We start from the raw sequence: 14,185 nt of genomic DNA, 5'->3' as shown, positions 1-14,185 counted from the left end.
TATACATGTATACACACACACATACATATAAACGCACACACACACACCCGTATACACAGCCATCCATCCATCCATCTGTACATATATACATGTATACACACACACATACATATAAATGCACACACACACACACACACACACCCGTATACACATCCATCCATCCATCCATCTGTACATATATACATGTATACACACACACATACATATAAACGCACACACACACATTTATAGTGAATGACTTTTTGTTCTCTCTCTCTGGGAGACATGAAGCAATGCCCTACCTGGGAGTTTTGTGTACTACCTATGACAGAATTGGAAAAATACCAAACATATTTGTTCTATATTTCACAGTTTAGTGAGATACACTGGCATAATCCTCAAGTGACAATTATCTTCATTATAGCTAGAATTTACTGAGTGCTTTAAGGTTTACAAAGCACTTTGCATATGTTATTTCATTTGATCCTTATAGGAACCCCATGAGATAGTACAAGTAGGCATCCTTCTTTGTTCTCTTTTTACAGATGAGGACTGAGGCTCACAGATGAATAGAAACGAGCCCAAGGTCACCAGACCTGGGTCCTTTTCACTCAGTGATCTCATTAGGCATTTAATTATCATCTCTATGTTGATGATTTTCAAATTTACCCATATAGGTCTAATCTCTCTGCTGACCTTTAGTCTCACTTCTCCAACTGCCTTTTAAACATCTCAAGTTAGATGGTCAGTAGGTATCTGAAACTCAACATATCTAAAGCTGAATTACATTTCCTCTTAAACCCTCTTTGTTTCTAAACTGCCCTGTTAATGTTGAGGGCACCTTCATCTTCCCAGGCCCCCAGGCCTGTCATCCTCAGCTCTTCATTACCTGTCACTCCTCATATTCAATCTGTTGCCCAGTCATGACAATTTCACCTTCTCTCAAATGTGCACTTTCTCTCCTCTCCTACTGCTACTATCCCTGTACAGGGCCTTGTTCTCTCAGGCTAGGACTATTGAAATAGCCTCCTGCTGGGTCTACCTGCATCCAGTCTTTCTCTGCTGCAATCTACCCTCTATTTAGCCGTCAGTGATTTCTTAAAGTTCAGGTCTGATCAGGTCATTCCTATACTCAATAAACTCCAGTGTCTCCCTATCGCCTACAAGATCTCGTACAAAATCCTCTGTTGGGCATTCGATATCCTTCATAAAATAGTTCCCTGTCCCCTCCCCTGCCACCCTTCCAGTCTTCATACACTGTTTGCTCCTCCTCATTCCCACATACTTCTGATCCGGAGACAATGTCCTCCTTGCTATTCCACAAATAAGATGCTCCAACTTTTGGCTCTTTGAATTTTCTCTGTCATTCATACTTCGAAAACTAGAATTCCAAACTAGAATCCTACCTTCTAAAGGAAACCTTTCCTAATCCCTCGTGATCCTCGTGCCTTCCTTCTGCTGATTATTTCCCATTTATTCTATGTATAGCTTGCATGTACATATTAATTTGCTTGTTGTTTCCCCCGTTAGATTGTGGGCTTTGTGACAGCAGGAACTCTTTTTGCCTTTCTTTGCATCTGCAGCACTTAGCAGAGCGCATGGTACATAGGAGGCACTTTATAAATGCTTCTTGACAAGTAGGAAATGACAGAACTGGAATCTGAACCAAGACAATATAAGGCTGCCTAAGTTTTTAAGTACATCCTGGACCTGATCTGTTTCCATCCCATCTATCTAATTAGGCATTTCTGAAGTCAAGTGAGTTGCCCAGGATCATACAGTTAGTAAGTGTATGAGGCAAGATTTAAATCCAGGTCCCCCTAATTCTAAGTATTCTTCCCTCCACTCACATAGCCACCACCCTAGTTTAAGCCCTAATTACCTCTCATCTGAGCTACAGCAATAGCCTCCCAATTGGTCTCCTTGCCAAGTGTCTCTTTACTCCAAACCATTCTCTCTACTCAGCTTGCAAATATGATCTTCCTAAAGAGCAGATCTGACCATTCTCTTCCCCCCACTCCCTACTCAACAAACTCCAGTGGCCCTCATTTACCTCCAAAGTCAAATATAAAATACCTCTTTTTATATAACTCATTCTTTCTTACTTTTTCTAGTCTTTTTCTTTATTTTACCTTATTCCATGATCTCTCTTCTCCCTCTCTCTGTCCCCCATATGTGGGGGACTTGACCTTCCCCCTTCCCTCTGCCTTTTGGCTAGCCCACCTTTCTTATAGACTTAACTCAAATCTCCCTTTCTGCAGGAGGCTCTTCCCCATTCCCCCATCTGCTGATACCTTGTCCTCCAATATTAACTTCTATCTTCTCTCTATATGTCTTATATAGACCTATAAAGACAGTCTCATTAGAATATCAGCTTTCTAGGGGCAGGAGCTGTTTTTAGGCTTTTGTAGCATCTTTAATGCTTAGCACTAAATAAATCCTTGATTATTAGCCACTATACTCCTTTGACTTGTGAATTCTATGCATAAAAGTGTAGGTAGGTTCTTATTTCTCTCTCTCCCTTGTTTTTTTTGTGGTTTTTTTTGGAAGCAACTTGCCCAGGGTCATACAGCTAGTAAGTGAGGGGTGTTCTTATTTCTCTAAGAAAACCAGGCTGTTGGAAGCTGGTCCAAAGAATGGGAATGATCTCAAAAGGAAGAGGTTTCTTCAAGTGGGAAAGAGAAAACCTCCTTTCCTAAACCCTCCAAATTCTGTGATTTGACCCTTCTTTTTATAACCTTCCTTTCTTGTCAAGTTGATTGGTTGGTTTCAAGAGACAAGGTGGGCTACATTGAGAAGAACTAACTAGGTTCAGTCAGAAGAGTTAAGACAGTTCAGTCACACTTTGATCATTTAGCCATCATTTCAGCATTTCTGCTCCAAATAATTCTTCTGGGGAATAGGCTCAACAGATTTTCTTTTTAAAAGGATGAGCCAATGAAGTAGGGGTAAAGTTAGTGTTCTATTGTTCTATTCTGGGTCTTTAAAAGGAAATTTCTGGCAAGTTATTCCTGAAGTTAATTAATGACCTTGACTTTTCCTCATTGATGGAAAGATGGCTTCATTTTAGGGACTGGTCATTTCTCTAATTACCTGGTGCCGGGCTCGGCTCTGGTCAAGCAGCTGCCGGGACTGAAGTTTTTGTTGTTCAAGCTGTTGCAGTGCAAAGTGGAGCTGATAGCTGCCAGCGGTGGGATGATACTTGTGCTGTGGCATCACTCCTGTTGCCTTGTTATATGCAGAGTTTTCTACTTCCCCTTCCCAGGCAAAGCCACCTGTTTGCATATTCCTGAGAAAAAGAGAGAATATATTTCTTGAAGAATCAAGCTAAAATCCTCAAGAAAACACCAGCCTCAGGCACTGCCAAAAGATCTCAAAGATAAACTCCAACGTAGGCAAATAAACTAATGGAGAAGACTAGAATAGAAGAAATGCCAGACGAGGACAAACCCACAGACCACCTAGCCCAGCATTTTGGCTCTGAAGGAACCACAGGCAGTTCTGTGGTACAGTGTCATAAGCCCCAAAGTGTTTTATGGCTGAAATAGGATGAGAAAAGCTGAGCTAGTCTAATTCACTTTGAGACCAGTATGAACATATCTTGAAATTATTTTCTTGCTGACAATAACTAGACTTGAATCTCAAAACCACTTATGCTTATGGGTCTGATGTGACTATATTACTCAAATTAAACAGACGTGATCCATATGTTTAAAGAGCTCACTTACAAAAATGTAGAAAAATACAAGGGATATGTAAACAACAGAACCAAAATAGTAAGAAGTATGTAAATACTGTTAGTAAAATCCCAATAAAGCAAAATAATAACCGTATATCATCAGAGTAGAAAAACTGTCACAAAAGTTCCATGCTTTAGACAGGGAGAAGCCAAGGCAAAACTGGTATATGTATATATATATATATATATATATATATATATATATATATATATATATATATATATATACATACATATATACAGTTAAGACAATAAGACCTGGAGCCAGTACTGGAGAGGGGTTAGTGATTCCAATGAATGAGACAAAAACCTGGGAGAAAGGAACAAGTGGTAAAACTAAAGGCTAATGATTCCCAAACCAACTAAAGAGGTACTACTTTGAATTTGGAATAAGTCAATAATATAAAGCTTCATTGATTTTTAGACCTGAAGGAATATTAAAGAAAATTCAGTTCAACCTCCTCACTTTACAAATGAGGAAACTGAGGCGCAGGTTAAATGACATGGTTAAGGTCATGGTGCTAATCAGTGACATAGCACAATCAATACCTACATCTCTACAGTTCTGATTCAGTGGTCTCTCCATTATACTGAATCCTTAAAACAAAGTATAGATCAGAAAATATGGTCAGAATAGCGTAGCCATCAGTAAAACATCTGCTCCTATAGACTTATTGGCTAATATTAGTGGAAAGAAGAAGAAAGAAGGAAAAGAAAGAAGGAAAAGAAAGGAAGGAAGGAAGGAAGGAAAGAATAAAGAAAGAAAGAAAGAAAGAAAGAAAGAAAGAAAGAAAGAAAGAAAGAAAGAAAGGAAGGAAGGAAGGAAGGAAGGAAGGAAGGAAGGAAGGAAGGAAGGAAGGAAGGAAGGAAGGAAGAATGAAGTACCAGCAGCACCTAACATTTATATAATACTTACACAGTACTATAGGCACTGTGCTTAAGCACTTTACAATTATTATCTCATTTGATCCTCACAACAGTTCTGGGAAGTAGGTGCTATTATTATCCTCATTTTACTGATTAGGAAACTGGGACAAACAAAAGGTTAACTGACTTGCCCAGGGTCACACAGCTAGTGTCTGAGACTGGATTTGAACTTAGGGAAGTATTTGTATCATGGGCTGGTGGATTTGGTTTTACTTTTTAAAAGCTGACATACTATATAGTAGACAGTGAGTCAGAACCAAACTCTCTGCTATTATTTGCCAAAATAACAGATCAGAATAAATAGGTCTGCAGGACTATGGGGGAAGAGCAGGGAAGAAGAAAAAGAATGTTAAGTGGGGAAATGAACATCAGGAGAGAGGCTTTTAGCAACTACACATCGACAGAACAGACTAGAACATCATAAACTTTTACTGTCAAAGCTGTTTTTCCTTTCATCAGTAACTCAAGCCCTGCCTCCAAACTGCAGAAGGAAAAGTTTCTCAGAGGCTTTCTGTAAAAAGGCAGGAATTTTTACAGCCTAGGATGGGGTGGGGGCAGGGATAGCTCAGCTGTGAGGCAATGTGATAAATGCCAGCAGGGACTTGCTTCCTTTGAAGTGCAGTGTGCCTGACCCAGGCCATGACCGTTACATGTGTAAAGGACAAGCCTTTGGAGTTTGCAGTAAGCAGGTGGTGCAGTGACAGATATAGAGACAGTCAGGTGTTGCAGAAAGACTGAGGTAGTCCTGAAACCTGATCGTCCTTTAAATACAGGTGCGTGCGTACATGCGTGCCTGTGTGCGTGTGTGTGTGTGTGTGTGTGCGTGTGTATTTCCACTCTATCCAAAGTCTTGGTTTCTTCCATCAGTCTCCTTCAATGTTTCACTGCTCTCTACAGAATACACAATGTAGAGGTAGTGAGATATTGTTGGAAAGGTACTAGAATTGGAGTTAGAAGAAGAGTGTTGGAAACTTGGGTAAATTACATAATCTTGCTAAGCCTCAGTTTCCTCATCTGTATAATGGAGATAACGGTTGTCCAGTCTTATCTCAAATGGTTGGTTTCAGGATTAAGTGAGATAAAATAGATGAAAAAACCTTTTCACAGCTGTAAAGCATTATACAAGCACAATGGACTGTTATAAACAATGATACTTTAAAAATACTTAGTCTATAATAACATAGTGCAATGCAATTATTTTTACCCAATTTCTAGAACAGCCTATATGGAACCAGAGGAGTTGTTTGAAGTACCTTCAGATAGTATAGTCCTCCATTAAAAAAAAAGTGCTCTATTTTCTTTTTATTGTTACTTGGTTGGTGAAAATATGTGCAACATTTCTGACTTGCATTTTTTTAGCCATTCAGCCATTATTCTGTTCACAGAACCATCATTTTACTTGTTGGACTAGAGTACTTTCTCTTTCTCTCCTATACACAATAAAAGATTATCACAACTAATTTGAATTTTAGAAGAAATCTGCTCAGAGAACAAGCAAGATAGGTAGAGATGAAGGGGTGAATAGTCCAGAAATTGTTATGCTATACCTATAATTCAGGGCTAGACATAGGGAAGATAAGTAGTGTGGTGGGCATTGCTTCCCATTCCTATTCCAGGAACACCAGCACTAACTACCACACTAACTACCTATGAGATAAAAAAAGATGCTCTCTGGAGAGAGTCTTTGAGAAAGTCTGTCCATCATAGTCATATAGATTTTATTTATTTAATATTTAGTTTTTAAAATACTAAATAGTAATTGTTTCTCTTTTACCCAGGAACCCTGAGGGTCTTCTCCTCTCAGTTTGATTTTTTTATTAAAGAGGCCATCCCTTGAGCAACTGCTCAAAGAAGCCTATTCATTGAATGGGTGTATCACACTCAAAGTGAGAATGCTATAAGACTGAAAGGGCCAGGGTTTCACATTGCATCCTGGGCCATCTCCAGCCGTCCTGATGAATATATCAGGTCACTGGATCCAGATGGCACAGGAGAAGAAAGTGAGGTTGGAGACCTTGCACAACCCTCTCTCACTCAAATCAAAGTCAACTGCAACTCATGTCATCATCTTGATGTCATGGTCTTCTTTGAGAACAAAGGACAAACACAATAACAAACAACAGATTTTATACTGAATCACACTGTACTACTAGTCTGCAGAAATTGTTTCAGAAGTTCAATGTACACAGATGAAGAAGATACACAGAGTAAGACACAATTCCTCCAAATGCCATTTGCTCATCCAGAATCTTTGTGACACATACATAATACAGACAGAACAAGACAGACAAAAGAGCAGTGTTGTTCCAGGTAGCACGGTATGTAGTTGCTGATAGCTTGCAATTCTTTGGAGAAATGTTTGTTGATATCTTTTAATCACTTATCTTTGGGGAAGGGTTTTGTTTTTATGTTTCCTATATATCTTGAATATTGAATCTTTATCAGAGAAATTTGATACAAAGATATTTTTTCCCACTAAACTACTTCCTTTCTTATCGTAGATAGATAAGAGGCATTACCATGTTTTGCCAGTGTTCTGTAAGGACTTTTCCATCTGACTTGCAGCTAAAACTTTCCATATGTGTCTTCCATTAGAATGTGAGCTACTTGAGAGTGGGGCTGGATTATTTTTCTATTTGTATCTCCAGAACTTAGCACAGTGCTTTTCACGCTTAATACATGCTTGATTTATTCAATCATTCCATTCATTCACTCCTATAGATTTTGTTTGTGTAGAAGCTTTTCACTTTCATATAATCAAAATAATCCATTTTGTCTTTTGTAATTGCCTCTATCCCTTTTTTCATTAAAGAATACATATGATGTTTATTGAACTACTTTTCTTCTAAATTTTCTCATGAAAATTTAACATTAAGATCACATATACATTTTGAATGTGTTGTGGAATATGGCGAAAGATGTTGGCCTATACCTAATTTCTTCCAGAATGCTTTCCAGATTTCCCAGAAGTTTTTGTCAAGTATAGAGTTCTTTTCTACATAATGTATGTTTTAAGGTTTACTGAAAAGTAGTTTATTTTGTGCCATTGGTCTACTTCTGTAATTTTAAATCAGTACCAAATAGTTTTGACGACAGCTGCTTTACAATACAGTTTAGGTTTACATCTCTACTTTTTTCTATTATTTCTTGGGAAATTCTAGATATTTTGTTTCTCTAAATACATTTTGTTATTTTATCAAGTTTTGTAAAGTGTCTATGTGATAATACGATTAGCATTAAAACTGCAAATTAAAATAGGCAGGGTCCAGCCACCAACACTGACTATTTCTCCAGTTGAGTTGCTCTTCATCTCTTTAAGGAGCGCTTGGTAGCTGAGCTATATAAGCGTTTTGTATAAGCAAGTGTATTGTGTTTCGTATCTGTATTTGAATGGCATTTTCCTATTACTACCTCTTGAATTTTGTAATTATTGTGTAGCTGATTTTGGGGACTTTATTTTATAGCTCGCAGCTCTGCTGAAGTTATTGTATTACTTAGTGTCTTTGGTAATTTCCTAAGGTTTTCTAAGTAAACCATTACGGCATCAGAAATAGGATTTGCTTTCTATCTTCTTTGCCTGTCTTTATGCCTTTAATTTCACTTTTTTGTTTTACTGCTAAGAATTATATTAAATTACTAGTGAGGAGAATGGGAATCCTTATTTTACTCTTGTATTTACTGGAAAAGCTTCTTGTGTGTTCCCGTTACATATGCTGCATGCTTTTGGTTGTAAACAGGTACTTTTTATCACATTTTAAAAAGATCCCTCCCTTGGCCTCTGTTCTCTGAGCCCTGTGGAGGAAGACCCTTCCAGAAACTCAACATGTCTAAAATCCCACTGCTGAAGTTGATCTCTACAATAAAAAAGGTCAATTCCGAGGTGCTGTGCCTAGTGGTGCTTCTACCGGTATCCAAGAAGCCCTGATCTCCAAGACAATAAGACCTGCTACATGGGGAAAGGTGTCTCAAAAGTGATTGTGCACATCAATAAAATTATTGCCCCGACACTGATTAGCAAGAAACTGAATGTTGAGGAGCAGGAGATGATAGACATGGCATTGAGAATAAATCTAAATTTGGTGCAAATGTCATATTGGGAGTGTCTCTGGCTGTTTGTAAGGCTGGAGATGCTGAGAAAGGTGCCTTCTGTATTGCCATATTGCTGACCTTGCAAACAATGATGAAGTCATCCTGCTGGTTCCAGACTTCAACACGATCAGTGATGGCTCCCATGCTGGTAACAAGCTGGTTATGAGGAGTTCATGATCCTGCCTGTTGGTGCAGTAAACTTTAAGGAGGCTATGTGCATTGGAGCTGAGGTCTACCACAACCTGAAGAAATATCAACAGGATACCACCAAGATAGGAAGTGAGGGTGGCTTTGCTCCTAATATCCTGGAGAATAAAGAAGCTATGGACCTGCTAAAGAATGCTATTGGTAAGGTTGGTCATATTGATAGGGTTGTAACTGGCATGGATGTTGCTGCCTCTGAATTCTTCTGAGGTGGGAAATATGACTTGGACTTCAAGTCTCCTGATGATTTCATCAGATACATCTCCCCTTTTGAGCTTGAGGACCTCCACAAGAGCTTCATCAAGAATTATCCAGTGCTGTCTACTGAATATCCCTTTGACCAGGATGACTGGGAAGTGTGGAAGAATTTCACTGATACTGCAGGCATCCAGGTGGTAGGGGATGATCTCACAGTGACCAATTCCAAATGCACTGCAAAGGCTATGAACAACAAAACCTGCAACTGTCTCTTACTCAAAGTGAACCAGATTGGTTCCATGACTGAATCTCCCCAGGTATGTATGCTGGCCCAGTCCAGTGGGTGGGGAATAATGGTTTTCCATCATTCTGGGGAGACTGAAGATACCTTCATTGCAGATCTGATGGTGGGTCTCTATACTGGGCAGATCAAGACTGGTGCTCCCTGCCAATCTGAGTGTCTGATCAATTATAACCAACTTCTCAGAACTGAGGAAAATCTAGACAGCAAGGCTAAATTTGCTGGAAGGAACTAAAAAAATTCTTGGGCCAAGTAAGCTCTGTGGCCAGGAGGTGTAAGAGCTCCCAGGCACCAGGTACCTCTTTAGAAGTCTTCTCCTGTCCTAAAAATGGGCAGCACCAAGTCCTAGACCAGTTTTGTTTTGGGGGGCAAAGGCCTCTGTTGCTTAACTTTCCTCTGCCTTCCACCTTTCTGTGATGTTCTCACTGCTGTGTTAGAACTGTCTTACACCGGAGACTATCTGATCATCTGACTCTCTGTTGGAAGACCCTTATCATCTTGTGACTGGGATAGAATGACCTGTTCTCACCACCAATCCTGTTGTTGATGTGTGGAGCCATGTACTTGTGATGCAACACCCCTGAACCACAGGCCAGATCCTTAGTGGCTTCTATTTGCAGAATAAAAGTATTCAGTAACCTACTGAGGGAAAAAAAAGATTCCTCTATGCCTATACTTTGTAGGGATTTTTTTTTAAAGTATAAACAAATATTGTATTTTGTCAAAGGGATTTTCTGCATCTACTGAGATAATCATATTATTTTGTATATTTTTGTGTTTTTCCTAACGTTGAACAGTAATGGCGTCCCTGGTAGAAATTCACGCGTTTGCCTTCTTAGCTAAAATGCTGTAGTCTATTTGACAGAATTTTACTTAAAATTTTTGAACTGAAATGAATGATATTGGTTTATAGTTTGCCTCCTTTGCTTTATTCTTCCCTGGTTTAGGCATTAGAATTTTATTTGTCTCAAAGAAAGTGGTATTATAGAATGCTCATCCTCCCAATTATTGAGAATAATTTGTATAGTGTCAGTGCTGATTGTTCTTTAAAGCAGTTACAACAGATTGTCCCATGACTCCAGCCACAACAGGTCTTCTTCTTCTTCCATCGGAGTTCTCTTACAGTCAGTTGGATTTCCTTTTCTGAGCCCAAGTTATTTAAGGTCTCTATTTGGTTTTCTGACAGTTTGGTATTTTATATTTTTGAAGGTATTTTTCTATTTTGTTTGTGTTCTCAGTTGTGCCAAAAGATAACTGTGCATAATAGGTTCTAACAATTTTTTTCTTCTGTTTTTGTTGTGGTTTCACCTTGCTCATTTGTCATTGTATAGATTTAATTTTTTGCCCTTGCCTTTTTAATCAGGTTAACTAAACATTTATCAATTTTGTTACTCATTTCAAAGAATCAACTTCTAATTTTTTATCATTGATATCATTTTAGTTTCTAGTTTACCTCTTTCTATCCCAATTCTCAATATCTATTTGTGCTTGCTTTAGAGCTATCTGTTGGATTTCTAATTTTAAAAAATACACACAACTCATTAATGTTCTTCATTTCTATTTTGTTAATGCACGCTTTTAGGGATAGAATTTTCGTCCTAAAGAATATGTTAAAAGAATCCCAGAAATTATGGTATGTTGTTTGATTTTATTAATTTCTTTCATATAATTATAATTTTTATGATTTGTTCTTTGACTGACCTCTTATTTAGGATTTCATTATTAAGTCTCCAATAGAATATGTCTTCGTTTCCTGAACAGATCACATTTTTTCCTAAGCATTATGATCTATCTAAATTATTGGATTACTATTTCTGCAATTTCACATGAATTTGCAAATTAAATATGTGATTAATTTCTGTAAAAATTCCATATGGTGATGAGAAATGTTTTTTTAAAGTAGGCCCAATTAGAAAATTCTATGTCTTTTGGTTCTAGTTTTTCTAACAATTTGCTCAGTTCTATATTTTCCCATTTGTTTATTTTTCTGAAGATTTATCTAAAACAGAGAACAACATTGATTTTTGCATCATTACTGTATTACTATTAATATCTTCTTCAGTTATTTTTTCTTTCATGAATTTAGATGGTAAGGCATTTGGATCATATATTTAATGCTGGTATTGGTTTGTTGTCTATGGTTCTTTTCAATGTAGCTGAATTTTATTAGAGTGTAGTTTCCTTTTTTAGGTTACACATTTTTGTTTTTTCTTTTGTCTGAAATCATGTTTACAACTCTTGGTTTCACTGGATTCACCTGATGTAGAGTAAATTTTGCTGTAGCCCCTCAGTTTACCCTGAATATGTCTTTGATTTTTTGGTATTTCTTCTAAGCAACAAATTTTGGGTTTTGATTTCTTATCTAATATGTTGCTTGTTTGCATTTTAATGGATTATTCAATCCATTCATATTCAAAATTATGAAAGACAGATTTATATTTTCCTTCATTTGTCTCTGATTTCTTTTCAAATTAGGATTCCCCAGCACCTCTTTTCCTGAAAGATAATCTCTTCAGTTATATTAGCTCCTTCTATCTCAAGACAGTCCCATTTCTATAGTTCCCTTGCCCTTACCCTAACTCCATGTTCCAAATTCATCTGTCAATTCCTTTCCTTTATTTTGGAGTTTTAATTTATTAATTCCTTTTTCTTTATTCCTTTTATCTAGTAGTCTAGTTCTCTTTTTCCTCTGTTAGTTAAGTAAAAACCCCCCTCCGTTATCTCCCCTATATATGCCATGCACCCCCACATAAAGAGGAGGGCCTGCTGTCACAGTTTCTTTGATCTGCTTTTCTAAAAGGAAAGGTACTTTTGAAGGGTCAAAAATCACTTTAATCAAGCACATGTATTACTCACTTAGTTCAGGGGAAAAAGTCAGCATCCTGAACGAAAGAGAAAAACCAGAGAAATACAAACCCACAGACAGGGCTTCCAGCTGCCTGACATAAGCAATACATACATCACAGATCAACAGATAGATCCAGCTGTCTGACCATTACATACATACATAGTTACCAGAGAGAGAAGCACCAATATCTGGGTTATCAAAGTGAAGGGCTCCTTAGTGGCTGCCTAGAGTCTCGTCTGACCAAACAAACACTTCCAAGGAGTAAACCCCAAAGTTAAACCTCACCTCAGAGTACTTATACATTTTTCAGAGCAGAAGATATTACAACCCTTCAGAATCAGTGCCTCATTAACAAAAGGTGTGAGCCTTCCTACAAATGTTCCTAGGCCCATTAATGGATGGGGAAGATCCTCTTTAATCACATTATTGAATCAGAGGAACTTGATTATACTAAAACAAAAACAGCAAAAGATCCTACTTTGCTTCCCATTACGCTCCACCCTTTCAGGATCCTAGGCCTTACAATCTAAATGGCCATGGATCCTGAAACAAATCCCAAATCCAGGTCACATAGGCCTGTTAATGGATGGGAAAGATCTTCCCATTAAGAAGTAAGATTATATTAACAATAAGCAAAAGTGCATTATCAATACATCCCCTTTGACTTCTTTTGTTTGTGTTTTTTTTAATTTTCATTTTTTGCTTTATTTTTTGGGGAGTGGGCAGGCAAGGCAATTGGGATTAAGTGACTTGCCCAAGCTCACACAGCTAGTGTGAGGAGTATGAGACTACATTTGAAACCAGGTCCTCCTGACTGCAGGGCCAATGCCAATCCACTGCACCAGACAGCAGCCCCTCTGCTCTTTTTTCTAAAAAAGATTTCAATCCCTCATTCTTTTCTTATCTTTCTATCTATTCTAGACTTTAATCTTTTGACTTATGGCCCTTATATTTTATTCATTTATAGTCTTTACATTCTTTCTGGAATTAAATCTCCTAAGGTATCTTTTGATTTCCTTTTCCTAAACAGTTTCTTTGTAGATTTTGCCCCTCTCCCCTTTTTTCTGTCACACTTCACTCTTAGAAGTATCAATTCCTGAAGGAAATAGAGAGGATAGAAGTAGTATCCCAGAGTAGGAACTTTCTCATGTCCCTGGTTGTGCAGTTCATTATTACCTCCTGCTCTCTCTGTGATGGACCCCCACCCTACCCCATTTACCATGAAATTTCCTAGGTTCATGCTTTTTCACCCTTCCAAATGTCAGTTACCTTCAAGAGCTCTGATTCTCCTTTTTCTGTGGAAGGATGTTGTCCATGGAGACCTCAAACTCTTATAGAGGTAATAGTCTGTCTAGGCATCAAATCCCTACAGATTATACCTTTTAAAGTTCCCATCTCCCATTACAGAATCTCTTTCTCCCCCAATGAAAGTGCTCTTCAGGGAAGCTCCTGAATTCAGTGGGACCAATGAATCAAGATTTACCCTCTCTTTTCCTCAGTTTCAATTCCTTTCTTTGCTACCCCACTCCCTTCTTTCTGAGATGCAACAGGAATTCTCTCCCTTTTATTGTTTACTATTGACTTGATTAGGCTTCATCATACATACTCCTCACCTTCTAGCTACCCTTTTCCCTTTTATGCACTCTCTCATTCTGCAGTTTAATATCTCTCTCTCTCTCTCACTCTCTCACACACACACACACAACACTGAATCACAGGCAGGGTGTTGGAAGATTTAGTATATAATGCTTCAGGTCTGTTTCTCTACTAACAATTCCGTTTAACTTGTGCTTTCATCCTTATCTCTGTGTGCAATTTAAGAAAGAAATCTTTTAATGGTCTCTCTATTGTTATTTTGAAGTTAGGTATCTTTGTCTTTCCAGTCCCTTCCTCTCCTCTC

The 14,185-nt window shown here is 38.0% G+C and overlaps 1 protein-coding gene and 1 pseudogene across 17 annotated transcripts in view; one reads left to right on the top strand and one right to left on the bottom strand.

Moving 5' to 3' along the window:
• The window catches only part of TTLL5 (tubulin tyrosine ligase like 5), a 387,986-nt gene that overhangs the window by 80,556 nt on the left and 293,245 nt on the right, over positions 1 to 14,185 (bottom strand). For all 17 annotated transcript variants that reach the window (XM_072623508.1, XM_072623502.1, XM_072623503.1 and 14 more), the window contains one exon: positions 3,073 to 3,268. In XM_072623508.1, the coding sequence (XP_072479609.1) occupies positions 3,073 to 3,268 (196 nt within the window). The remainder of the gene's footprint in view (positions 1 to 3,072; positions 3,269 to 14,185) is intronic.
• LOC140513902 (enolase-like) lies at positions 8,908 to 10,236 on the top strand (annotated as a pseudogene).

The sequence above is a fragment of the Notamacropus eugenii genome, chromosome 7, assembly GCF_028372415.1.
Source record: "Notamacropus eugenii isolate mMacEug1 chromosome 7, mMacEug1.pri_v2, whole genome shotgun sequence".
Taxonomy (NCBI): Eukaryota; Metazoa; Chordata; class Mammalia; order Diprotodontia; family Macropodidae; genus Notamacropus; species Notamacropus eugenii.
Note: the sequence above shows the minus strand (reverse complement) of the source record. Positions and strands in the feature narration are given on the sequence as shown.